The 25982-nt window shown below is 41.8% G+C and overlaps 1 protein-coding gene across 34 annotated transcripts in view; it reads left to right on the top strand.

Moving 5' to 3' along the window:
• LOC120799399 (muscleblind-like protein 1) overlaps nt 1-25982 on the top strand; it is a 49979-nt gene that overhangs the window by 19899 nt on the left and 4098 nt on the right. For 6 of the 34 annotated variants that reach the window (XM_040144533.1, XM_040144534.1, XM_040144538.1 and 3 more), the window contains 9 exons: nt 1531-2555; nt 18120-18335; nt 18514-18738; nt 20471-20710; nt 21743-21796; nt 22987-23140; nt 24088-24123; nt 24941-25032; nt 25403-25447. In XM_040144533.1, the coding sequence (XP_040000467.1) occupies nt 2382-2555; nt 18120-18335; nt 18514-18738; nt 20471-20710; nt 21743-21796; nt 22987-23140; nt 24088-24123; nt 24941-25032; nt 25403-25447 (1236 nt within the window). In that variant the 5' untranslated portion in view covers nt 1531-2381. Of the gene's footprint in view, nt 1-925; nt 1137-1165; nt 1415-1530; nt 2556-16022; nt 16464-18119; nt 18336-18513; nt 18739-20470; nt 20711-21742; nt 21797-22986; nt 23141-24087; nt 24124-24940; nt 25033-25402; nt 25448-25982 lie in introns of those variants that run through there. The other 28 variants (XM_040144564.1, XM_040144565.1, XM_040144537.1 and 25 more) reach the window with 27 other exon arrangements.

Genomic DNA, 25982 nt, shown 5'->3' with positions numbered 1-25982 from the left:
CTGAATAAAAAAACAACCCATGATCTCTTCTGCATGCAGTAAATGGGGCATTATGAAAGTTAAATATTAATAATGATATTATCCCTTTAGGACAGTTCACATCTTTGTGAGATCATCACAGTATGGCTGTGATGATGGTAGTACTCGTTATTTAGATATGCTTGTGTTCATGAAGAATAACTATTTAGGATCTTTCATGAAAGGTTGGTTGTTTGAAAGAAATGTATCATCTGTTCACGAGAACTCAGTTAGTCATAGAAATACTGAGCAGAGTTATTAGTTCAGTCTGTCTCTCTCTTTCTCTCCAACATTTATCCATGTTGCTGGGTCATCATGACCTGAGCTGCCCTGCTGCAGGGCTCTGATACAGCGTGTTGCAGTGTTGCAGTGCTGTAAAGTTAGCAGCGGTTCGTAGCATTGCTGAAGGTGCACGTGCTATTCTGGGAAAAGTGATTTCTCTACACAGGGTGTGGTGAGTTACCCTGCCTGTGCGATAAGAGCAGAATGGGCCCCCAGGAGCCCAATCATTCCAAATTCCCCCAGCAAACCCAGTACAATGGATTCACCAAAAATAGAAACCACTGGCAGAACTACAAAATTCTGAATAAAAAAACAACCCATGATCTCTTCTGCATGCAGTAAATGGGGCATTATGAAAGTTAAATAATAATAATGATATTATCCCTTTAGGACAGTTCACATCTTTGTGAGATCATCACAGTATGGCTGTGATGATGGTAGTACTCGTTATTTAGATATGCTTGTGTTCATGAAGAATAACTATTTAGGATCTTTCATGAAAGGTTGGTTGTTTGAAAGAAATGTATCATCTGTTCACGAGAACTCAGTTAGTCATAGAAATACTGAGCAGAGTTATTAGTTCAGTCTGTCTCTCTCTTTCTCTCAGGTCAGCCTTCTCTTTGCTCCTCCCCCTGCTCTCACCTGGCGCTCAGCCCAGAATGTTGCTGAAACTCTGCTAGCTCTCATTGGTCCCCACTCTCACACCGCTTTGCAAGAAGGGAAATGACTAACCTCTTCTCCCTCATGCCCTGCCTCGACTTCCCCCTTGCTTTCACTCTCTTCCTTTCTTTCACTTCTAAACACAGTTGCAATGGCTGGCTTTGCTGTACTCGAATGTAAGTGATACAGGCTTTGATCTGATTTTTCCTGCATCGAAAAGAAGAGGTGGAAAGTTGTGAATGGCTGCTTTGTGCATTACTGCGTTTGTGTGAGAGTGTGTTTGTGTGTGGCGTGGCGTGATGAGCGTGTGTGCACACCATGTGTGTTTAGAGCGCAGGGCGGGTGAAAGTATTATTTGTTTTAGCTGACACCCCTGCATTTCTGACATTTTTACATATTCTTCATTCCCACAGCTGCATAGCTTAGCAGTGGCTCAACTTTAAAAATGCTACAGGTCAGGAGCTCCTATGAAAGAGAGAGAAAATAACCTGGAACTTTTCTTTGGATGTGTATTATCTGACTTATCTTTCTTTCTGTCTTTCTCTCCTTTCTATCTCTCTCTCTCCTCAGAGGAAGTGCCTTCCCTGATGTCTGCTGCAGCTTTGACCTGCTTCTACAGCTGAAGCTCCACCCTCCCCCCCGCCTCGCTCGCTTGCTGCCACATTAACACAACTACAAGGACAGCGACCACAACCTTTTCGCAGCCTACGCTCCGACCCGCTCGTCGATTCACCATCATCACCATCCACTCCTCGCAGCAGGGCTCCAGCCTCAGCGCTCCTCACCTGACAGCCCCGCTGCCAACTCGTCTCCACCAGCTGACCAGCCTTACCACAGCAGCCCAACACACCACCTGGCCCACGCTGCATCTCACCCACCTTGCCTTTAACCTTCGCCTTCGACCCTCTAAGCCTCCACTCGGTCCTCAGTGTCCTTAACCTTCCTGTAGCAGGCTACACCCGGACTATCACCTTTGTTGCCTGCTTCACTGCACCTAACCAGAGGGTGATTTGCCTGTCTGTATTTTTGCCACCTTGGCTTCTGATTGCTGTAGATGAGAAAGTTCTGCAAGCAATAAACAGTGAGAGAGAAAAGTCAAGTGGCAACTTAATTGTTAGGCTAAGTCGTCTCCTGGATATAATCACTTTGTCAGTGGCTGTTTGATCAGGAAAATGACCCAATAACATCCGCAGCAAAGCGTCGTGCTGTAACATTTCACTGTGGACAAGGAGCCGTATCAATCAATAGGAACTTTTCTCTTTGAATGTTTCCTTTCAACTTCACACACAAGTGTCACAGACTTTAACCACACCAACAAATAAACGAAAAAAGACTTTAAAGTTGTGGATTAAAACACTAGAGGTACTTTATTCACACTTAAACAGATCTCAGTTTGGAATACATTTTGCCAGCGTGTTGCCATGGCGATGAACATAGCACATATCCGTGACACAAAGTGGCTGACACTGGAGGTATGTAGGGAGTTCCAGAGGGGCACGTGTTCGCGCTCTGACCAGGAGTGCAAGTTTGCTCATCCAGCCAAGAGCTGTCAGGTGGACAACGGACGGGTCATCGCTTGCTTCGACTCACTCAAGGTAAGAAGGGGGAGGTTGTGAACAGGAAGTCCGGAAGGTCTGGGCTCAGACAGACAGATAGGCCACTGATAAGAGGCTGAGCACATTCAGTGTGACAGGCAGTTTAAGGGACTATACGGAGTTACAAACTGGAAATAGCAGTAGTCTATAGTATACATCATATGCTAGACTGCACCATCTGGCCACAGCATGTGCTCTCCTTGGTCCTGCCTTTTTCTGGTCAGGTGACTGGAACATGTGATCAAGGGCACTGAGGGAGCAAGGGGGGCGGGGGGGTCAGCTTTTAGAGTCAGGAAGCAGAAGTCAGGCATTTCTAACACAGCACTGTGGAATTTCCTAGGACAGACTGAAGCGTTTTAGCTGGGGTTTACTGCACTAATTTCAAACAGGAGTCATTTAGGAGTCAGTCGCATTTCCTACTGATTACACTGTACATTAATACAGTTTCATGGATTTACTACATCAGCACTGTCCCTGTGGAAATGATAAACACTGCCGTGTGCAAGCTTTTGAATATGAAAACGCAGGTGAATATGCTGTCACATGTACAAACTGATATGTATGCCCTGAGCACAACACGTCTCAACAGCTAGAGAGGAACGAGGCGATAGCGTCATCATGGAGTTCTCACTCAGTCAAACCACTTCCTGTGCAGAGGCCTTGGGGCAGTTAAAGGGGGGTTTGTGTGTGTCTCTATATGCTCGTGTGTGTGTGTGTGTGTGTGTGTGTGTGTGTGTTTTAGAGAGAAGTTGGGGGCAGATTTGGGGCACCGTATGCAGTAATTTTCCATTTGTAGGCAGCAGCAGGAAAGCAGGAAAGCAAACACCTCTTTTTCTTTCTTCATTTTCTCTCTTTCACAATCTGTCTTTTTATCAAAGCACAAGATCACTAGAGATGGGCGGACCTCAACCCAAATTTTCCAGCAGTGACACACACATACAAGCACACAGGTTTTTGGCTGTGTGTGTTTTTTCTTTTTTTTTTTTTTTACTTCTGTTTGTATTCTGCCCCTGCAGACATTGGTGACTCGTGGTCATTGGCAGCGTGTGAGCAGGGCAGGGTTATGATGAGGACAGCGTGTGTGAGTTGACTGAGAGAACAGTGTTAATAGCCAGATGTGGACAGAGGAACATTGTCAGGCCCAAGCTGAACTCTTCCCAAGTTTCCTCACAATGTCCTAAGCCATTGCATGTGTGCGTGTGTGTGTGCGAATGTGAGTGTCAAATTTACAAGCTAAATTAAATAATAATTCCTGACTTCTACTTTTATAGTTTTGGCCATCATTACTTTTAATGGGGACAGCCACCGTCATTTTGCCTAAGATTTTCCAATTTAATTGAAAAATCTAGTAATGTGACAACTTCATTAAAAAGAAGTCTAGCAGGGCAAGAAACACGAGCAGGCACACATTCAAACTGGTTTTAAACAAACCTTACATGCACAGTTTTCCGATGCAATGAGTGATTATGGCAAACATTTCTGATGTACTAATTTTTGGTTTTGCTTCCTCATAAAGATGTCGATAATCTGGCCAAACTGGTGGCTTGTTTACAACCTGTGGTCTGACCTGATACTTTGCTGAAGAGATATTTCTATTTTTGCAGATCTCATAAATTAACTGAGTGTGTAAAATTGTTATACAACCCAAAAAACTACAAAAGTAAGACCCAAGTTGAAAGAAACTGGAATCATTCAGCAGTAATGTAACAAAATATGCCACACAAATGTCCTCCTGACTATCTGGTCCTCACAGGCGCCTTAGTTAAATACAGTGACCACATTCACTGACAAAGCAGTGGAGCTTTTATCTACCAGCAGAAGGATCTCGATATGTGAACATATGTTTAAACTGTCATTCATATTGAGGTCAAGGTCAGCCACTGAAAAGGAGTAGCTGGCAGATATATGGAACTATTTGAAGGAATCAAGGGGCCTATTTTAGTAGTTTGGACTCATTTCCCACTAGGATTTATGTATTAATGGACATGGGTGATACTTTTTTTAACCAATTGCCCCATTTTTTCCACTGGTAATGAAAAACAGAGCAGGTCTCTTAAACCCACAGTGGAAAAAACAGCAGGAGAGATTGAGAGAGAAAGAGAAAGAAAGGAAGAATGGAGGAAATTAGAAACAAAGGCTGCTGATTCATTTGCATGCCTACACCAGCAGATAAGACCTAAACCGAAAACGTATAGGCACCGACACCTTCACCACATTGTTACAGTTCTCCTGTCACATAAACCCACATGTTCACTGAAAAAAATCACTTGTCGTACTTCAATCTCACACAGGTTGAATGGTTGAAATAGGAAAAATTCTCAATTTAGTTGTTGCATGAAGCCACATCGCTCCCCGTGACTATTCTTGCACCCTCTGCGCCCACTTGGACACATGTACACACTTTTTCTGCCCATGAGAGAGGATCGACCTTCTTCTCGAGAAGTGTATAATTAGAACAGGTCTCACATGATCACCAGTGCATAGCTGAGCAGGTCACACCCAAACCCAGTCATTTCCCCAACAGCCACTCTCTCTCTCTCTTCCTGGCCTCCTTTTTACATGGCGCAAGAGCACACGCAAAAAAAAAACATGTGTCCTGCACTAAACCAGGCTTGTAGAACCCATGCTGAGGGAATTAGAGCTGGGAATATATTTGTACCAGAAACAGCAGGAACAGTTAAATGGTAATTTTTCATGGGAAGATCTTCATGGCAGTAATCATATGTGGATGATATAAGCCTCAAGCAAGACAATCAGTCAGAACCAAGTTTTCATCTAGGCCACAGAATTAAAACTAAGTCGTGGTAGAGTTAATTGGGGGAAGGGCCGTGTTCGTGCACGTACAAAATACATGCATGTGTGGGTGTTCACTGGCCTTAGACTTGGCCTTAACCCCAGAGTGCAGCCCTTTCTGTTGCCTGCGTATCTGGTTGGTGCAGCACAGACAGCTCAGTTATGTCAAAGCGGGGTAAATATTTGGAGAACGATAATGGCTGCCTGGACTCCCTGATTTTAAGTCAGCTTTGTAACTTTGTCTATTAATAATTAACTACCAAGTAGACAGGTTAGGAGAGATACGCTGATTCTAAATCTGTATAAACGGCTAATATTTACAGCTAAATATTTAGATCTGCTCTAGTATAAAGGAAACATAATAACTGATGAGACAGGTTGAAAAGTGGGATGCAACATGTGGTCCTTTGAACCGCACCCTAACTGACAAAAATATAAAGAGGAGAGTTTAAAACGTACATGGTATGTCGAGGAAGTAACCTACTTTAACGTTCAGTAGTTGTAATCACTTGTGTTCTCTACTTTCCTGACTAAAGCATTCCTAATCAGATTGGAGTATAATAGTCGGCTCAGGTTGCAGAAGCAAGTGAGCTAATGCCTCATTAGTTTATACTAGAATGAGTCTGAGATAATATAAGTTACTCTCTGCAGTAAATGAACTATAAGCTCCACCCACACAGAGGAAAACTGCCATCTTATTTCAAGTTCAGTACCGTCCTCCTTTTTATGTGATGCAAGCCTATTCTAGTCCACTTCTACTTCACTTGTTTACCTTTCCTCCATTGGTTGTTTTCATTCTCCTCCCATCTTGGTAGCTCCTTCTACTTGATTTCCCGCTCAGTCTGGTTTTTTGCCTCATTTACTTCAGGCCTCACCCATCCCCGGACAGGATGGTTCACATTACACCCTGGTAGACCCCCCCACACACACATACACACGCACACACTCACACATAAACCCGTGACTTTAGGGACTGGAGTGACATCAACCATGACCATGTGTGCCACCAGCAGCAGCGGGTCCTTGTTTATCCCGAACATTGCCGTCCATGTCATAAAAAAAAGGAATGGTCACCGTCTAGCACGGAGAAGTAACAGTCTGAATACACACACACACTGTAAGTCAGACAGCATAGACCTTGTACTTCGTCCACCTGCCAGCCTGACACACCCACTGTCATGTCTGAGTTCTGAGAAAAAGAGACTAAGTGTTAGCGCATACACGCGTGTGTGTGTGTGTGTGTGTGTTATATCTATGTTAGTGGTGCTGTTGCAGCCGGTTTCTTTGTGTTACTACACTGTTCTGAGCCAAGATTACATTCCTGCAGAGCAGAGGGCGGGTAAATACCTCTTATTTATCTCTCTCTCTCTCTGCGTCTATGTCTCTATCTGTCTTTCCTTTCATTTTGCTGACCATATTTTGACAGCACGTTTATATTCAGTGGTTAGATGGAACAGTCGGGTTAAACACACACGCATACGCTAACACACACACTGAGTGGTGGCTGGCCAGACAGACATGTGGGGTAAATATTAGCTGCGTTGCTAGTCGACAGTGTTTTTTATGATTTTAAACAAATTGTCCAGCCAGTCTCTGGGCAGTAAAATCAACATGTCATGCTCTCTCTGTGTGTAAGCATATGGTTATAAGTTCAGAAGGCTAATGTGCATTAGACACTGCTGTCACATACTGCACACTACATTAAAAGACACACGGCACATGGCCACGTGCAGGGAAGAGTTTGCATTTTCTATGGCCAGTGATGAACTGCTAAAAACCGGAGCAAATTAGAACTGTTTAGTTTGTTTGAAGTGTTTAATGTATCTTACCATTTCATTTTAATCCTAGTTTAAAGTTTGCTTTTAAAATTTCTTATGCTATTACTTTACATTTTGGATGTACTGTCTTTCAAGTAATTTTTTTTCTGGATGCTGCAACACATGAGTGTGAATAAAACTGAGGGGGCGTGATCTGGCCTGCTAAACTGTCTACAGACAGATCAAACTTCCTCCTTGAATATTGTCTAAATAGATCTGTGCCACATTTAGACACAATCCAAATGCAGGGTTTATCTGCACAACAGCCACAGACGGGCATGTGGAATCAAAAGCCAGTCATAGACGTGTGATCCTCCCATTGCTTGTTTCACTGGCTCTCTTGCCAAAAATTTCTAGCCCAAAGAAAACATTGAGAAGAAAAGGAAATAGGAATCCTGTGCAGAGTGTTATAATGTGAAAATATGACCAAGACAAATGGGTTTTCAGGATGAATGTTTCATCACACCTGTGATCAAAAAGGTGTCTTTTAAGTAGCACTGTGTTCATCTTCAGTCAGGTTACTGCAGTGATGCTAGGATTCAGACAGGCACTGTTTCCTGGATCCATATGGGCTTCTGTCCTCGGCAGCTGATGCACGGAACCGCCATTCTAATTGGATTTTTAATAGGATATCTGTGGGTGCACCCACAATGAATATTTATCTCCTTTAAATTAACAAGGGGTGGATTCAGTCATCCATAAGATACAGCTTACAGCTGTTCCTATCCTAGTGTCTTGTGTTTGGCTGTGCTCAGTCTTCTCCTTAGCTGATTAAAATGAGTAGGTTTCACTCATTAAGAGCTGAGTCACATTATGGGGCTTTTATTTTCGTAACTAGGATCTTTTACGTCTCTGTCTCCTGGTGTTGATGGGTTCATTCTTACGTCTTTCTCACTTTAACGCCAGAATAATTTTTTGGCCTGCTCATTCCGTGCGCATCCTTGTCAGATCGGAGCGGCTGTGCATTTTGTCTTTGAGCTTATGTGACGAAAGATCAGTGACAACAGCCCATCTTTTCTTCTCAGTGTCAGCCGTCCCTGTCCCTCCATCACACTGGGCCCCTTTATAACACCACTGACACAATGACTACTTCTCTAGCGTCTCTTTGTCTTTCTTTCTCACTCTTTAACATACAGACTTACCACAAAACCTCTCATTGCCTGAGGGTTTGTTTGCTTCAACAGTTAACAAATATTGACATATCAAAGCCAAGTTTGTAAGATTTAAGATTGCAGTTTTACATAATCTAAAAGTCATACAACATGCCTCCGTATGCAGTCACATACATTTCTAACAGGTATTGGTATGTAGCTTGGTTTACATTACAAGATTTACATTCAGGAGTTTATTGGATACAGGTGTTTACTTGTTAAAATGTGTGGACTTCCAAGCAACTATTAAAGATACCAATCACGACAAGTATTTGCATTTATTCAAAATTTTGTTCAATATTTTTATTTTATTTTTTAAATTTACTTTTATATCGAGACATACTGGAGAAAAGATCAGACCTCACCCTGCTTTATTTTTTATAAAAGCTTCATACAAACCAGTTTTGTTAAGGCCTATCAACTTTTTAATGCTGACATAGAACTTTTCAGCTATGGTTGGCTGCATCCTGCTGACATAAGCATGAAAAAATTTCTCTCTTTTGCACCTTTAACTCCTATGCAGCCAAACACTGATCAAAACCATAGAACTTTATTTTAAATACAGGTGAAGATCCCAAAGTTTTCAGTAATACCAAATATATCTGATGCTGAATTTTTCAAAAAATGTGTATAACTGCGGTGACAAAAACATCGCATTTCCTGGATTACGTGCATGCATCGTTTTCCTGTGAATCCCTCCCGTTTATGTAGGCGTGAGAATGGTGGACTCCATCACCACTAATAAAAACTACTATATGAAGATATGTGTGAATTCATTTAATGGCTATTAAATGCGCACTGTAAATAGTATCAAAATTGGGATTTGAATTCATGACAATTTAAAGGATTATAACTTTAAAAAGGGAAAATTAGACGATGAGTGGTGAAATAGTTTTGTGTAATCTCAATGTACTTTCAGTCTCATAACTGATCTGGCTTTTCCTAATTATCTCTATCCACCTCTATCTCCAACCTCTCTCTTTCTTTCTCTTTCTTGTCAGCTTTCTCATTACCCCTCAAATGCGAACAGTCACATATCCTGTCGTCAGTCAGCTCAACCATTATCCTCCCATTAGACAGGTGAGAGAGGAGCTTGAGGGCACAGCTACTCACTTAGACTCAAATCTCTCAACATCTTTTCACACTTCCCCTCCCTCTTGCCAGCTGTTAGGTCCATCAGTCAAGTTAACCTGCCCCGTATCTCTCTGTTTATGCCAGAGGCTGCAAGGGCAGATGCCTGTTGGTAGCAGTGGTGAAAGGCACAAGAATGTGAGGCAACAAGGAAAAACATAGTTGTGATCATCTGTTTTTCTCTCGCTCAATTGCTCTCTCTTTCTACCTTGTTTTTTTTTAAAGTGCATTCCTTCTCAGAATCACAGCATCTGGGGCCTGTCAAATTTATGGCATTGGTCTTAATTACTTTCTCCCTTTCTAGATTCAGCATTCCTGATTCATCTGAATGCTCTTGATGTACGTCAGGGAAAAACTGTATCCCGAAACTCCACGAACACTAACCTTAACATTGCAAAAATGTTTCCTTTTTATCAAGTTTTGTTTGATGACGTTGAGCTAAAAGTCTGAGATGTGAAACAAGTCGCCATGTAAACACATGAGGATGTTGACTCATTTTTGGCTAGTCAGGGTCCATCATGTGTCCTTGTTTTTTGACCTGAAACAGTATCAACACCTGATGTCCAATTAATGTTCTCCCTGATATGTCTGCTTTAGTCTCTGTTCACGTTGCCTTATACTGCACTGCACCTCCACATTGTCTTTTACTTGAACTGGCACCAGTAACATAACTTATTATTTTATCTATCATCAGAATTAGTAGCATTAGCATTACTTTTTTTTTTTTTTTACACTAACTTTTTTCCTCAATTACAAATCATTTATCTCAATAATGTATTTTTTAAAAAGCATCAATGCATGGCATTTCCTTCCTCTTGTTGGCTCACATTTTCTATGTGTTTCTGTATTAATTATGGCGTGACCAGTTAAAAACTGTGGATTGCTGGATTTGACTTGGGGCTGATTAGAGGATGTCATTGATTAGATGTTGGTTGTTGCAGTGTTCTCAATTATTGTAAATTATATGAGATTCACACTATTTATAGGTTGAAAACTAAAATGAGAGTAAAGTCAGCTTTTAACCTTTGGAATTCAGTAAATTTGGTTTGTTAATCAATAGAATACAGTCATTCCTCTTGATGTTTTTCCTGCCTTATTACTGGATAATAACACTGATACAATTCTTAATTCTTAATAAGAGTTAAATTTCTTTGGAAACCTGTTGAATTGTCTCCCTACATCTGCAGTTCAAGAAAAAAAAATTTGAAGAAGGAACATGAGGCTAAACCACTTCATAAACTGCAGTGAGAAAGAGAGAAAGAAGGTGAAAGCATCCTGCTTATGCTAGTGCCAAGTCCGAAGGAGATAATCACATGCAGAAAAGGATTAGGCCAGTTGACAGTGGGATTAGCGCTGTGGATAGGATTACAGTCTGTTAGATTAGATTAGCATAATACGTGCCAGATTAAATCTGTTAGGGCTGCAGACCAAATTAATCTTCTGCTCGGCGGTTATTACTTGGACACTGATGGAAGAGACTTTTTCTGTATTTCCACAGTATACAGGTGTCACAGAACTAAAGGAGGAAGATGGTGGTGGCAGTTGTGAGGGTTAGAGAGGGAGAACAGAAATCTTGGATCAAAGAAAGGTATATAAAATAGAAAAGGAGTAGTGACATGCCTCTAAACTCAGCTTTTGATGTGTTAAGGTGTATTGCAAAGCTGCCACTGTGAAACGGTAGAAACAAGGATGTAGTCTGCATAAGAGAGAGGAGAAAGACAAAAGGATGGGGAAGGCATACACTCATCTTTGTTAGTCAGATATTTTTTCTTTCTACTGTATGTGCCTTTGTTACCTGTGCCTTATATGATCAATATGACCCCCTTTTTCCTTGTCGGTGACGACGTGCATGTGATTTTTACTGTTATGTAGTCTAATGCTCATCGTAAAGCAATGTTTTTAATATTTTAATCATTGATATATATCCATCTACATGGTGGGGAATTGTAAAAGTACAATTGCTATTGATGTGGATGTTCTTTGATAAGAAATGTCTATTCAAAAAAGAGCTAAGGCAATAGAATTAAAGTCTAACCATTAATATCACATTACTAGACTACTCATCTTTCATGTTTTGAAATGGCTGATTAAGATAAATGGCAGGTTTTGAATGTCATCCTGTGAGGTCTCCAGACACAGAGAAAAGAGCACACCTTAGTCATTTCAGAAACAACAGTGCCGTTATTTACGCCCTGCTGGTGCCTGGACCTTGTGATTTCTGCGCAATGACTCTTCTCTCTCTCCCCCACTGGGTAGCGGAGCTGTCAGATGATTAAATGAACGTATCCCGGCCGCCTCATGTGCTCACACTACAAGTGCTGGATGGCTTTCATAAAGTGCTGCTGCTCAGATCGATACCGGTGTGATTGCTCTGTTATTACTGATAATGAAAAGTGCGGAACTAACCTTGTTAGCCCTCACAGGAGAAGAAGCAGCACTGCACTGAGCAGAGACTGTAGAGAAAAATTGGCATAAATAAAGTCACATGAAAGTGTGTTTGTGTGAAAAGAGATAGAGAGAGATATCAAGAGAGAGGAGGGGGGCATGTCAGGAAAGAAACATAGAGGTCTAAGTTTGGATCCAGGACTCCTGTGTACGTGACATCTGACCTGAGGCATTTTTGAGAACCAACAGCCTCTCAAGTGTGAATAACTCATTGCTGCGTGTGTGTCTGTCTGCCTGTGTCTATACAAATAGTTAGGTTTATGTGGCTGCTACGGTGTTTAATGCATATGTGTGTTTACATTTGAGCATCATCTGAGACTACTGTCATTTGCAGGTTGCTCATTTTTTTCTTTAAATTATTTCCTAAAACTTTGAAATTCCCTCAAAATATCCATCCAGACAAACATGTTGTATTTATCTGGCTAACCTTATCGCTCTCTGTGTGGTCCATGTTGTAGCTCTACTGTAGCCTGTAATCCTTTTTTCTCTGTGGTTGTTTGGTGAGGGTGGTAATGCGTCACCGGGGGCATATTGTAACTATTATCATAGATTAACACTCCCTCCCTCCTCCATATCTCCGTAAACCCCACTGGTCACATCAACTCCCTGACCACTAAGCTGCACAACATGGATCACTATGTACATTGAGTCCCAGCAGGGAGATACAGATACACTCACAGGGGTATGTGTGTTCATGGTCTGATAGAGAAATGCAAGCCCCAGCAAAGAAACAAGCCTGCATCACGTAGGACTGCGTAAACGTCGAATGTCTCCTTCAGCCTCCTCAAAAACTTTACTGTTATTTTAATGCTGAACTGAGTGGTTAAAAACAAAAAGGAAATCAATTGTACTCTGCTGTGAAAGGGTTTTATTGATTGTGAATTGCTGATTTCTTTTTTGGTAGCTTAATGCTTGCAAATGTACTGAACACAAGATTAGTCAATATTCTTAATTTCTGGTTAGCTATGTTTCCGGTAATTTGCACGCTGCTTCACTGAGTGTCAGGAAATTCCAGTTTACATGCTGTGCAAGATGATCTGCACAAGGTCAGTTGATATGTTTCATATTTCATTTATATTCATATATATTTATATTTATATTTGAGTGCACAGTAGACAAAGAGACCAACCACTGGGCCTGGTCCTTTGAGTCTCCGCTGAACAAAGCTTCTTTCACAGTGTGTGTGAGGAGAAAGGGCTTTCATCTCTGCCTATGTTTAGACAGAAGTCACTGGAACGCAGGGCAGAGAGCAATGTAGCTTCACACCAGAACCCCACACGACTGAGTCTCAGATCGTAAACACTACACCACAATACTGGATGTTACGGTGTGAGTGTGTGTTGTGATAAAGAGTAACTGTGATTTTAGTGCATTTGAAAGATGATATACAGTACATTATGATATGTAGGACGCACATACAGTACATTCATTGATGATGCTTCATATCAGTTATGCAGAGCAGATAAGCAGCTGGCAGTAATTGGTATAACAAAGATGTTTTTATAATTCCAGAAACTTTGAGTAAAGGTTTTGTCACAACCTGAAAACCCAAGGAAATATATTATAGTACTTCCATATCTGGGGGTCGGGACCTCTTAGGTAGAGCTTATGTAGAGCTTACGTGATAAATCTAAGGGTTCATGAAATGTTTTACAGGATAATAAAGGGAGAAAAACATTTTTCTTCTACACAAAATAGATTTTTTTGTACCTTTTTTTTCTAATTTGATTTTTTTCTTCTTGTGAATTACACAATTTTACCTCTTCAGGCCTCTGAGTTATTAAAATAACAAGAATCAGCCATTTGGTTGAAGTCACGACCCACTGACATATGCAGTCTGTAAGAAGGAGTTGCAAGCAGGCATTATGTAGCTTGGTTTTAGAGCAAGTTACGTTCATTTGTATAGCACCTTTCAGCAACAAGGCAATTTAAAGTGCTTTACATAAGACATAAAAAGACATTAGGACAAGATGTAAAAAACAAACACAATGCGATATAAAAAAATACACTTTTAAATAGGGCTGTAATAAGAGTTACAGTGCAGTGCAAGATGTGAACAAATATTCCCAGTTTTAATTTAACGTAAAGGTGGGGAAAACAGAAAAGTTTTTAGCCTCAGTTTTAACAGAACTTAAGAGTAGTAAGAAGTAGAGTAAAACAACTTGGGGCAGACCTCAAGTCTCAGGTAGTTTTTTCCCAAATATGTAGTGCATAAAAACTGAATGCTTTGACCCTGACAGCAAACAGACCTATCCCAGCAATAGTAATCACAAGTCAAAGAGGCTGGAAACTGCTGGTTTATTAGATACATTTTACTGTTGCATTCAAGGAGAAAGCAGTTTTGCTTCACTTTTCCACTGTTTCACTGTTCCTTTCACTCACACACATGCGCATTAATACATCTTGCTGCATGCTTCATCTCTTCTCCTCAAAAGGATGAGATGCAGCCCCACCCAGCATTCTTCACACATTGGTTCATTGTTTGCCTAAATCCCACACAGTCACAAAACCAGGGTGTGTGTGTACGGGTGAGAGACGAAGAGTTAGGAGAGAGAGCGATCAGGGTGGGACATGTTATTACAACTTATCATCAATCAGAGTACACGGTAGCCAGTGGGATTATTGTTCCCAGTTTGGCCTGGAGTTTGGCAAGTCTGATCTCACCAGGAGAAACACAGACCCCCACTTTTTCTACAAAACACTGCCTGAACTGAACTTAAAGGAAGCAGGGAAAGTTCAGTAGAGCAGCAGGAGCATGTTGACAAAAACAGGGTTGACTTTACCATTGACCTGGCAGTAAAACAAGACATTATCTTATTGTATCTTAAAAGAAACTGGGCTTGATAATAATTCAGTTTCATCAAAAAATAATTGTCTATCATCCACAATTCTGTTATCTACAGTTATTAAAAATATTTTACAAAATGAGATCAATTGGATATTTATTAATTTATCCAGTAATTTGTATTGTACTGTAGTTTAAACAGACTATCAATTACCTCTTTGGTCATTTTGCAATTTGCACATATTTCCAGACATTTTTATGTAGCAACAGGAAATGTCTTAGTAGTATTATATTTTAATATTATAATATCTTTTAGTTTTGTCATTTTGGAATTGTGGCCCTTGATAAAACAATATGGTCAGGATTTCTTGTCATAATATGCTTGCTGTAAGTCTCAAGGTATGTAATCTGAAACACAAGCAAAAAAAATGATATCTGCTTTATTGCTTTGACTAGAAAAAACATTCCTGAAATTCACCTTGATGAAGACAAATATGTAGCTACTTTCCACTCACGAATCTGCACTGACTCTGGGGAATCAACTAATGACGTGGATGAATCATTCTGAAGCTGCTCACTTCGTTCTTTTCATAATTTCTAGCATAAGCACAGAACATTGACGAATCATTTTATTCACTGATCAGACGTCAGGTATTTTCTCACAGTGCCATGAAAAATGTGATTTGGAGCCTTCTATGGGTCTCCATAGCACATCTGTTTTTTTTATTTGCATAATTAAACCTTTAAATTTTGTCGGACGAACAAGCCAATGTAATTCTCTGTTTCCTCCATGGAGACACAAGAGCCGTTCAGTGTTAATACATGCAATAGATGATATCTGTATCATTCATCTGGAGAATCAGATACAAAACAGCCAAGGACACAGGACAGAGGGGTGGCAATGGCTGGACTCTTGGACTAGTTGTGGCTGCAGGGTGGGCTCTAGCTGTAGTATTTTCTTTGCTGAGTTCCTGTATCTGCCAGTGATCAGATCAGAAAAATTCCAGGCATCACAGCACTGTTAGAGCAGGAGTGACTGGCTGCTCTGTTGCCGTGGACACCGTCTCTAGCTGCTCCTCAAGGCCGCTGATGTCACAATAACAGCCACAAACATGATGTGAGGGGGAGCATCTTTCTCCTCCTCCCCTCTGTCTGTCTGCATCTCCAATACTCTATGGCCCCCCTGCATGTGATGACCCACACTAATTACTTATTTTGCAACTTCTAAAATTTCCCTGACGCAGCCTCGCAAGAGCGTCACTATGACTCTCTCTCTCTCTTTCTCTTCCACTCACAGAGCCTGACGTTTCCTCCTCTGGGACCTGTATTTTTATTCAAAATGGCTGCCGGTGATAGTTGATGCCTTTTTCTTTGAATGATTCGGCAGGAATGCAAACGAAGTTCGCTAAGTTCATAAACCACGTTTCTTATTCAAACATTGCCCTCCCACCTTAACACATGCACATACATGTATACACTGCTGCAGTTGTGAAGCCAGCGGTCAACAGTCGGGGTCATATGGGGTGAAAGCAATGTGATCCTCCGTGCCTTTGCAACCAGCCCCCCCGCACACTCTCACCCTCCCCTCATTGCATGCCATTGTCACTCTCCGGATGAGTGCTATTAGAACCTGATTTCAGCTCCTCTCGTCTCACACACTGCATGACACGCTCGCCCATGCACACACCTCTCAGCGTTGTCAGTGTCAGAATTCTTAGTAATGCCAGCTCAGCGTATGAATCCATGGTCGTCGTACAACCTTGTCAGTCTTTTGCGATTACAGAAGGTCTTTAACTCGGCAGGGTGAAGTTATGAAGTTGCATTACACAAACTGGGACTGGTTATTAAATCCAGACATTTTTTTGGAAAAAAAATACCGTATGCCTCACTTTATGCACATTTTCATCTATTTGTTTGGTATCGATTGAAAACTTAAAAATGACAACCAGTACATACAGTAGATGTCTACTAGAATTTAAAAGTAAGGCAGACAGATGTCCCGATATGTAATATCTTATGTCAGTTAGCCCTCCACCAGAGATTTTATATGGAAACAGACCACTGCCAAACTTCTCGTCCATGTGCTCCCTTCATTTATTGAGGCATTACGAAAGATAACAGGGACATAGAATAGAGGAGACATGGCTGTAATCGCGCACCACAGCGTTCTGTATTGCTGTCAACTGCCTTGTGCAACACAATCTGAAATAATTTTAAAAGGAGATCCAATGAGAACTTGAGATAGCAACTTCAGACAAGTGGACAATGCAAAATATCTTAAAGAGCCCTCCCTGCCATTTAAGTGCCCCCCTCCCTGTTCCTTAGACCCCCTCTCTCCCTTGCACCTGTCTGGTGCTCCAGTGTCAGTCAAAGTGAGGGAGATCAGAGAGGGGAATGAAGTCATGACAGAGTATAGAGCTGAATCCCAGTGGGGACAGCTCTGTCAGCAAGGGAAAGCACAGGCTGCCACAGTCAGCTCAGCTGTGCCCCAGGGCTGGAAGTAAATGTACATCCTTCCTAAACCATGGACATGTTTGTGTGTCCATCTCTCTTATGTTTGCATGATGTGTATCTGCCACCTGTTATGCAAACACAACCCCAATGCGCATGTATTAATGAGGATTCATTCTTGCTTGTGTGAAAATGTAAGTGTCAGACTTCTTCCTACACTCCTCCTCTCAGGACTGTAGGTATAATTGGATACTCACAGCAGGCTGCAAAAAGGGATCCCTGTCTTAGATAATTATTGGCAGGCTGTGAAGCGTGACCTCCGGATGACTGCTGATACAATATATACGGATCATATGAGTAGACAGTATTTATAGTTTCAGTTAGACGTGTAGCTAAGCTGGATGTCTGGACAACAGCACCACAGTGTCAGTCATGACCTCCTGGGGCTAGCACACACACACACACACACACACACACACACGCACACACACACACACGTACCCATGTCCCTGCTGGAACTGACAGAAATAGCAAGCTGTTAACAATTAGTGCCAGACTCAGCCCAGACCTAATGTGAATTGGAGTGTCTGACGTTGAGCTAGCTATAAACAAGGTACCATGCTCTCATTGCACAAACTTATTGGTATTTTAATAGTGAACATGATAAAGGTGGAAATAGAAACCACGAAAAAAAAATTATTTTTAAATGAGTCGGCATTGAAGGATCACAACCCAGTTCATAAAAACTGTAAAAACCTGCTGAAATTCTGATAGAGCACAAGTAAAATTTGACCAACATGACCAACTAACATTTAGCATTAGCCAGTGAAAATTCTGTCTGGGTCACTTCCAGAAAAATGTTACCCTTTTTTTTTTTCAACATATATATGTGCATAAATTGTACAGATCCACATTTCCATGGGAATGCAGCCACACCTCCAGTATATGCGTCATTCTCACTCTGTTTGTCACTTCTGCATTCCTCCTTCAGGGCCGTTGTTCCAGGGAGAACTGCAAGTATCTGCACCCTCCACCCCACCTAAAGACCCAGCTGGAGATCAATGGCAGGAACAACCTGATCCAGCAGAAGAACATGGCCATGCTGGCCCAACAGATGCAGCTCGCCAACGCCATGATGCCCGGCACGCAGCTACCACCTATGGTGAGAGGACACACACGTATGAACACACCACAGCTACTGCCCACGGTGAGACCAAATACATGTAAAAGCTCCCACATATACAGCTCCTTCACTGTCTGCGCGGCTCTTTCAGTCTTTTTCCGTCAGTACCTCTCTTTTCCCCTACAACAAGCTGACCGTTTGTGGTTTTTCGCCGATTTTATCCACAGTTGTTTCATTTGTCTCCCTTTATTTTTATTTCCAGCCCATGTTCTCGGTGACACCAGGCCTGGCCACCAACGCCAGTGCAGCAGCAGCAGTCGCAGCCGCGGCCTTTAATCCCTACCTGAGCCCTGTGTCACCGGGCCTGATGCCCCAAGAGATCCTGCCCAGCACCCCTGTCCTCATGGCCTCCAGCCCCACCGTCAGCCAAGTCCCCAATGCTGCTGCTGCTGCAGCCCAGAAGCTGCTGAGAACAGACAGACTTGAGGTAACAGACAGACTGAGGGACAGAAGCTAGTTTTCTTAACATTTTTGTTTTTTGGCCAAGGATGTATTATGTGGCACAGAATCAATTCACTCCTCCCAAAGGTTTCCTGGGACATCTCTAATAAAGTCTACATCATGTTGTGTTTCTTTCTTAGTGGGAGTGGAGTCGCCCAGTATGATAATGAGCCTATAAACAAGACAACTGCTGTCAACAAGTGGTTTATCGAGCATAAGAATAAAAGCACCCTATATTGGATTTGCCCAAAATGTTTCTGAAACTGAATTGTAATATTAATAGCAAGTACCATTATCCAAAATGGAAGCTAATTAAAAGAAAATTAAAAATAAAACCGTCAGAGTTACATAAACTGTTATATTTCATCGGCTTTCAATGTCGAGTGAATTCCAAGAGTTGTTTCGTTATTAAGAGATGTTTGCTTTTTTGACAAACCTACTTTCACTTAATTTACCTCATCTAGCTCCAGTACAGTTTGTGCTTTCACACAGTGCATTTCACAAAAGGCCATCTGACAAGCACCAGCGATGAGCCTGGACTTGTTGAATATTTATTTGACTGGAGACTGTGGGAATGATTTCCAAAGCACAAATAATAAAATAGCAACAGCAAAGGAACACGTTCTTTCTAGTCAAGACAAACTCAGAACCGTAACCCCTGCTCAAACCATAGCATTTGTGGCAGCAGCCTTGCATCCTGGTCCGTCGTGGCTCCTGTCAGCAGAGAAATAACTTGGTCTTCCTCATCTAGCATGGCATTTACAGTTACAAGCCTTTGCTCTCTGATTCTGAAATACCTCCATCAAAATTAAACTTGGTCATTTCTGCAGTGGTAATGTGGAAAATATCTCAGTATTATTTTGCCTCATAGTATCTTTTATGTTTAAAAATATATATATGTCACAAAACAACAAGATGAACCCACAAATGCAAGGTACAACATTATGACGCAGTTTTGAGCATCTTTATTATGTGTGGATTTCCTCTTTTAAATCCCATCAGGAGAAGCGAAAAGTGAAATATAAATGCAACTTTATTGTCCAAGTTCAACCGAACACTGCTGACACACTCAGAGCAGAGAAGCACGGCGAAATAGCAGCTATGTAATGCCCATGCGTTCATGATGAAGGTGCTGCCCTCTGGTGTCTCACATACAGACTTATAAAAGTGTCTTAGCCTCACACTCCAACAAACACGTATCAGTTCTTCACATAGAAGAAACTTTATCATGAGATTATGTGTTTATTTTGTTAAAGCACAGAAGTTTTATCATCGCTGTTACCTTCCTCAGTGTAATATCCATCCACGACCAAACAGAAACTATACACTTAACAGTTCTTGGTCAACAGTAAGTACACTGTATACTGTATATCTGTATAGATCTTGTGCTTGGTGTGACAGGATATTGCGTAGAGGAACGCTTAGCATTTGCTTTCACACAGCAAGAAGAATGTGATCTTGTAAAGCATTTTGATCTATTTATTGGACTGCAGGTCTCATGCATTTTTAAGTTTTATGCATTTTGGTAAATATACTCCCTCTGTAATGACAAAATGAAAGCTTGATGAGTCATACTTGATATATTCTGCATAAAGAAACAACTACGCAAAGCTGGGAAATGCTTTATATTGAACTATTCTTGAGCTGTATCCAAATACTGTGTTGAATTTGTGGGTTAAAACCTTTTCATTATTTCTCTCCTCTCACCTTCTCTCCAGGTGTGTCGGGAGTATCAGAGGGGCAACTGCTCCCGGGGGGAGAACGACTGTCGCTTCGCCCACCCCGCAGACAGTACCATGATCGACACAAACGACAACACCGTCACCGTGTGCATGGACTACATCAAGGGTCGCTGCTCCCGGGAAAAGTGCAAGTACTTCCACCCGCCGGCCCATCTGCAGGCCAAAATTAAGGCTGCTCAGCACCAGGTGAACCAGGCCACAGCCGCCGCGGCCATGGTGAGCAGTCTGTACAAGCACGGTCACACTCATTCACACGTACATGACGGGCTAAGGAGCAATACTGAGAAAGTTTTGACTAAACTAAATCACCCAGTACGGAATATGTTTTGTGGCTTATATTCAAAGTCTTGTTTGAACGTTCTCATCGTCCTGGTTGGCATTATGTAGCTTTTTAGTTCTGCTTTTGCCAGGTCAAGTTTTAAAGGTCTGCATGTTGGGTTTGGGTAAAGTTTCCTCAGAACTGGATGATATGAAGAAGGATCGGACAATTGTACCTATGTTGTAACCATCATTATTGCCGTCAGTAATCTTCCTTGTGTAACAAAGCGATTGTCTCGTTCCTTGTTCATCTCATCCCAGACCACAAGCAGAGAGTCAGTTCCTCTCTCTTTCTCTCTCTGGTGCCCTGGTCTTATTTGTGACTCCATTGTTTCTGTGCTTCCTATCTATTACTTCTCTTCCTCTTGACATTAATAAAAAGGATTCATTGTGCTGTCAGTCCTGTCTCACAGTAACAGCACCTGTGAATAATAGTACAGCCACACTTGATCACAGTGTTCTCTTCATGCTGTTATTGACGTAGCGAGGCAGAGAGCTCGGGGTGAATCACTGTAATGTGACACTGACTATGATGTGCACAGTGAAACAGAAACTCATCATTTGTGCTCCCATATTTTCTGTCCAATACTCAGACCCACTTAAAGTAATGATTGAATCATTTTGTCATTGCGATATTCATCCATCTTTGTGTGACAATAACTAATGTAGATTAGTAGTTATCGTTGATTATTGATGATCATTTAACTGTTGAGCAGTAGAGCTAGTGTCCACACTGTGCATGCCTTAGTCCTGTTATCCCCTTGTATATTGCATTCCAATGATTTGTTTTTTTATTTGTTTTTGTTTTTTCTCACCTATACCCAAACTGCACTGCTGCCCCCATGATGCACCTCTGCTTGCTGGTTTATGTTAATGCGCTTGAACCCCATTGGCCCATTGCCATCATGTGCTCGCTGCCTGCTAATTAAGACTCAGTCGGCTGTCAAATCACTGAAGCGACCCCTCGACGCAGCCTTTGACCTGGTACTATGACCTTTCACCTTTTAGCTTGGCATGTGGCTTTGTTGTAGAGCAGTGTTTTAACCAAAGATACCTAGCTATTTTTGTTGTCGTTGTCTCAGTGCAATGTCTGTTTTTTCCTCCTGTTGATCTGTCATTATTGCCTGTGATAAAATGATTGTGGCTTTCAGGGGCTTAGATCTCATCCAACACCAAACAACTTTCTTCACATAGAAATCACCTCAAACACGAATTCACAAGTAGAATTTGTGATGAGGAGCCACAATCAATTTATCACCTGTTGCTTATTAACAAAAGTCAGTGAGAGCCAGGAAAGTAGAGCGCTTCTATAACGGTGGCATGGCTTCAGTCTTACGTCCAAGTCAGTGGTCAGTGTTGTGGAGCAGCTCAATCAAATGTGTGCGTGTCTGTGTTGCTAGTGCATGTCAGATGGATAAGGGTGGGGCTAAGAGGAACAGTCTTTAAAACCATTCAAGAGTGATCCCACCATAACAGATGATTGCAGTTCAAATGATAGTTCACTCCATCATCAAATCTTGTCACGGATATTCAGACCTCAAGAATGGCCTCATGCCAAGATAAAATCCACATGCTGAGCATTTTGTGTTGTAAATATTGACACCGGAAAAATATATTTTTCAACATCTGACTCATGTCCCTTGGCCTGAGACCATTTTTTGACATTTGTCTGAGAGTGAACCATCACTTAAACATGGCTTACACAGTTTATCATGGAGCAAGCAGTGCAGCCTCCCTTTCTCTGTGCTTCCTACCTGTTCCACCTCTTGTTAGCAGCCTTATTGTTTTAATAGTTAATGCTTGCTTATGTTGCATTTAGTCAGCCTTAGGAGTACAAAGTTAATAAATCCAAGTTACGCTTCCTGATAAAATAATGAATACATGAATGCTTGTTAGCCAGTAGCTCCAGTAGGCACCATGCTCCTGCTTGTGTAGTACTTGTGTCAGACTGCTGCTTGCTTGCTACTGATGATATGATGATATTGTTGTTGTTGTACACACAAGGATGTTGTGATACTGTTCCTACGATGTCCCCTAACGTATGTACCTTTTTTGTTTTCTTTTTTGCCTCTCTCCGACACACCCTCTCTCTGTCTTTTCCACGCACCTCTCTCTCTTTCTATCTCTGTGTTTTATTTTGTTTCTCACTGACCTTCCTCCGTCTGGCCGGGCAGGGCATCGCCCCTAGTGTCATGGCTCCCCTGCCAAAGCGGGCGGCCCTGGAGAAGGCCAACGGGGCCTCTGCCATATTTAACACCGGCATGCTCCAGTACCAACAGGCCCTGGCCAACATGCAGTTTCAGCAACAGGCTGCTTTCCTCCCATCAGGTATGGCTCCAAAAGCAACCACCGCTAGTGCTCTGACCACCCAGAGGAGGCCTGGATAAATCTAATCTGGCTCCTGCTTGGCTGGGGATGGGCAAAGTGGTAGACTGCAGTACAGCACAGTTCAGTTGTGGACTATTTTTGAACTTTGTTTTCCTCAGATAGAGGAAAAGTACAAAGATAGTCAAACATAAAACCTCTAGATTTTATTTTTGACCAGTGAGGGTTGAACGTGAATATCTCAGTGCAGTTTAAAAGCTAAAAATGCGTTAACAAATTTGTGCATTATGCTTTCTATGGCATTGCATGGCCACTAGGTGTTGAGAACAGATTAGAATGTCTTTCTTCCTACTAATTGCTTTAATATAACTCCACATAGCTACCTGCTCTTTCTAGTACATTGAGGAAGGCATGGACGTTTGTAAGAGAAAAGGATAGGACTTTTTTACTACTTTGTTAGATTAAAGTGTCCACGGTGTGATCACTCACGTTTGGATGAGATACCATGGCTGGGACTTTGGCTTGGGCTGGGATGAATGGGGCTGGATGGATCGATGAATGGTATATTACAACTCGATTAGGCAATAAACAGCAGGCTGCAGTCTGGCTTCTGTACACATCTGCTGTTGCTCTCCCTTCTGTCTAGAGTGTGTATATAGTGTTTAATACTTGATAGTTACAATCACAAGCGCACTGTCACTCTGTGTATTACACATTCATATACATTACACTTCAGACAAAAGTTTAGAATCAGACTCTCATTTGATTAACAGATTTCCTCATGATGAGTTCAGCACTTCGCCTTTTCCAATCACTGATGACTGTGTCCAAGAGATATTAACCTTTTTTCCCACCTTATCTCTCCCCTCACTCTAACGAACCTTGTGATGGGCTGTTTTGATTTCTCTTCCGTATCCAATCCACTTCCTGTTGCACTGCATGATGGGCAGGCTCAATTTTGTGCATGACACCTGCAGCCAGCGTTGGTAGGTTCCAGCTTTCCTTCTTCAGTTATCTGTAACCTCATGTCTGTGACTCACGCATCATTAAATTTTACCATCCCGTGAAATTTACTGTATTGTATTCATAGCTTCTTTGTGATTTTTAGAGAAGATTTTAGTGACCTGAGTGTCCCTGTTTCGGTTGCGTGGGGACACTTTGTGTGATGTGAAGCTTATGCAAGAGTCCACATAAGGAAAGACAAATTTTGTGCAATTCAAATGTGGTATATTACCTCTGTGACAGCTGTTCCTCCTATCAGTTGAACTGACCTTTACTTTAGTCATTTCTCTGTGGACCCCTACTGTATATTGCTTGAATTGCTGTTCTAAACTTTGCTTTTGGCTGGTGAAGCCTGACACTTATTGAAACCCCTTTTAAAAAACATTAAAAAACTGAGGGAGTTCAATTATAACCTTCCCCCTTACCTCCTCTGCCATAAAGACTCTATTCGTAAGACTCATGTGACGGCACTTTTATGTATATGCTATTTTTTGTAGAAGTCTTTAAAGTTAGCTCTCATCTGGTATCAACCAAGAAAGTGCAGTTTTGGTTGTTGAAGTTCTCAAAATACAGACAAATGTGGAAGTAAGATGCTGCTGCAACAGCTACACTGTGTCACATCAAGTTGGCAGATCACAAGACCTCTTATCAGCGTCAGCAGAGGGGAGAAAGGGAACCAGTTAAATCGAATCCCTCCTTGACTCCCTCCCTTTTGCTCTCCTTCCCTCATTTGCCTGGTGTGTATGTGGCTACACCGCTCCTCTGTGTATTTTTGCTTACATGATTTTCCCTCCAAAAAAGTTCCCATGATGCACGGTGGTACTCCAGCCACTGTGTCTGCAGCCACCACATCTGCCACAAGCGTTCCCTTCGCAACTGCCTCCACCAATCAGGTTTGCACCTCTACCATCTCAGTCTCTCTCTCTCTCTCTCTCTCTCTCTCTCTCTCTCTCTCTCTCCCTCATCTCTGTATTTCAATGCACATGGGCGATCTGGGGATGCTTGTGTCTTACAGCGAGGGGTGGGTTGGGTAGAAGGCGGTACTCCCTCTTGTTGGCCTACACCAGAGTCCAACATGTGTACACATATCATAATATCACACTGTAACAAGTTTTAAAACATTTTGTATCCATTTTAACTATAATCACCGTAATTTAGTTTTATACATTTCTTAGATTAACTGTCTTTCTGGAGAATTATGCTGTATTGCATTTAATGTGTGTCCTCATTGTAACCTCGATTTTTGTCCTTTCCCATTTTGAGGACTCTTCCTTATCAAAGTTGACTACCAACGAATACATGCAATTGGTATGTATGAGGTAGTTTTTTTTCACATTTTTTTGAGCCATTCGCACAGCTTGTGCAACAGTCGCTATCTGTGCCCTTTGGTGCTTGGCTTTTTTTTTTTTTTTTTTCCTTTTTCTGCTGCTGCTTCCAGCACGTAAAGCAAAGCTTTACCATGTTCCTTGTGTTTAAAAGCTGGACATACTCATTATTAAAGTCAGAAAAGTTCTAAAATCAGTCTGTCAGAAGATTTGTGAAACTTTGATTTCAGTTCTGCTGAAGGGATTTTGTAAGCAGTTAGCTACATTGCACAGTTTCATCATACTGGTGAAAGGATTTATGCAAGTTTTGGATGCATCTTCGTGTTATTCCTGATCCAGAACCAGTTTTCTGCATTTTATTGAGGTGTGCAGGTCAACAACATGGAGCACTTAGATTTGCATGGGGGAGCCACCTCACTGACAGTTTCCCTCTGCCCACCTCATCCTTCCCTTCCCTTCAATCCTCATCTTCCCCTCCCTGCTGTCCAGAAGTGTCTGTTGATTCTTATTGACATGTC

Source organism: Xiphias gladius, chromosome 14 (assembly GCF_016859285.1).
Source record: "Xiphias gladius isolate SHS-SW01 ecotype Sanya breed wild chromosome 14, ASM1685928v1, whole genome shotgun sequence".
NCBI lineage: Eukaryota > Metazoa > Chordata > Actinopteri > Istiophoriformes > Xiphiidae > Xiphias > Xiphias gladius.
This window is presented reverse-complemented; position numbering and strand designations above follow the sequence as displayed.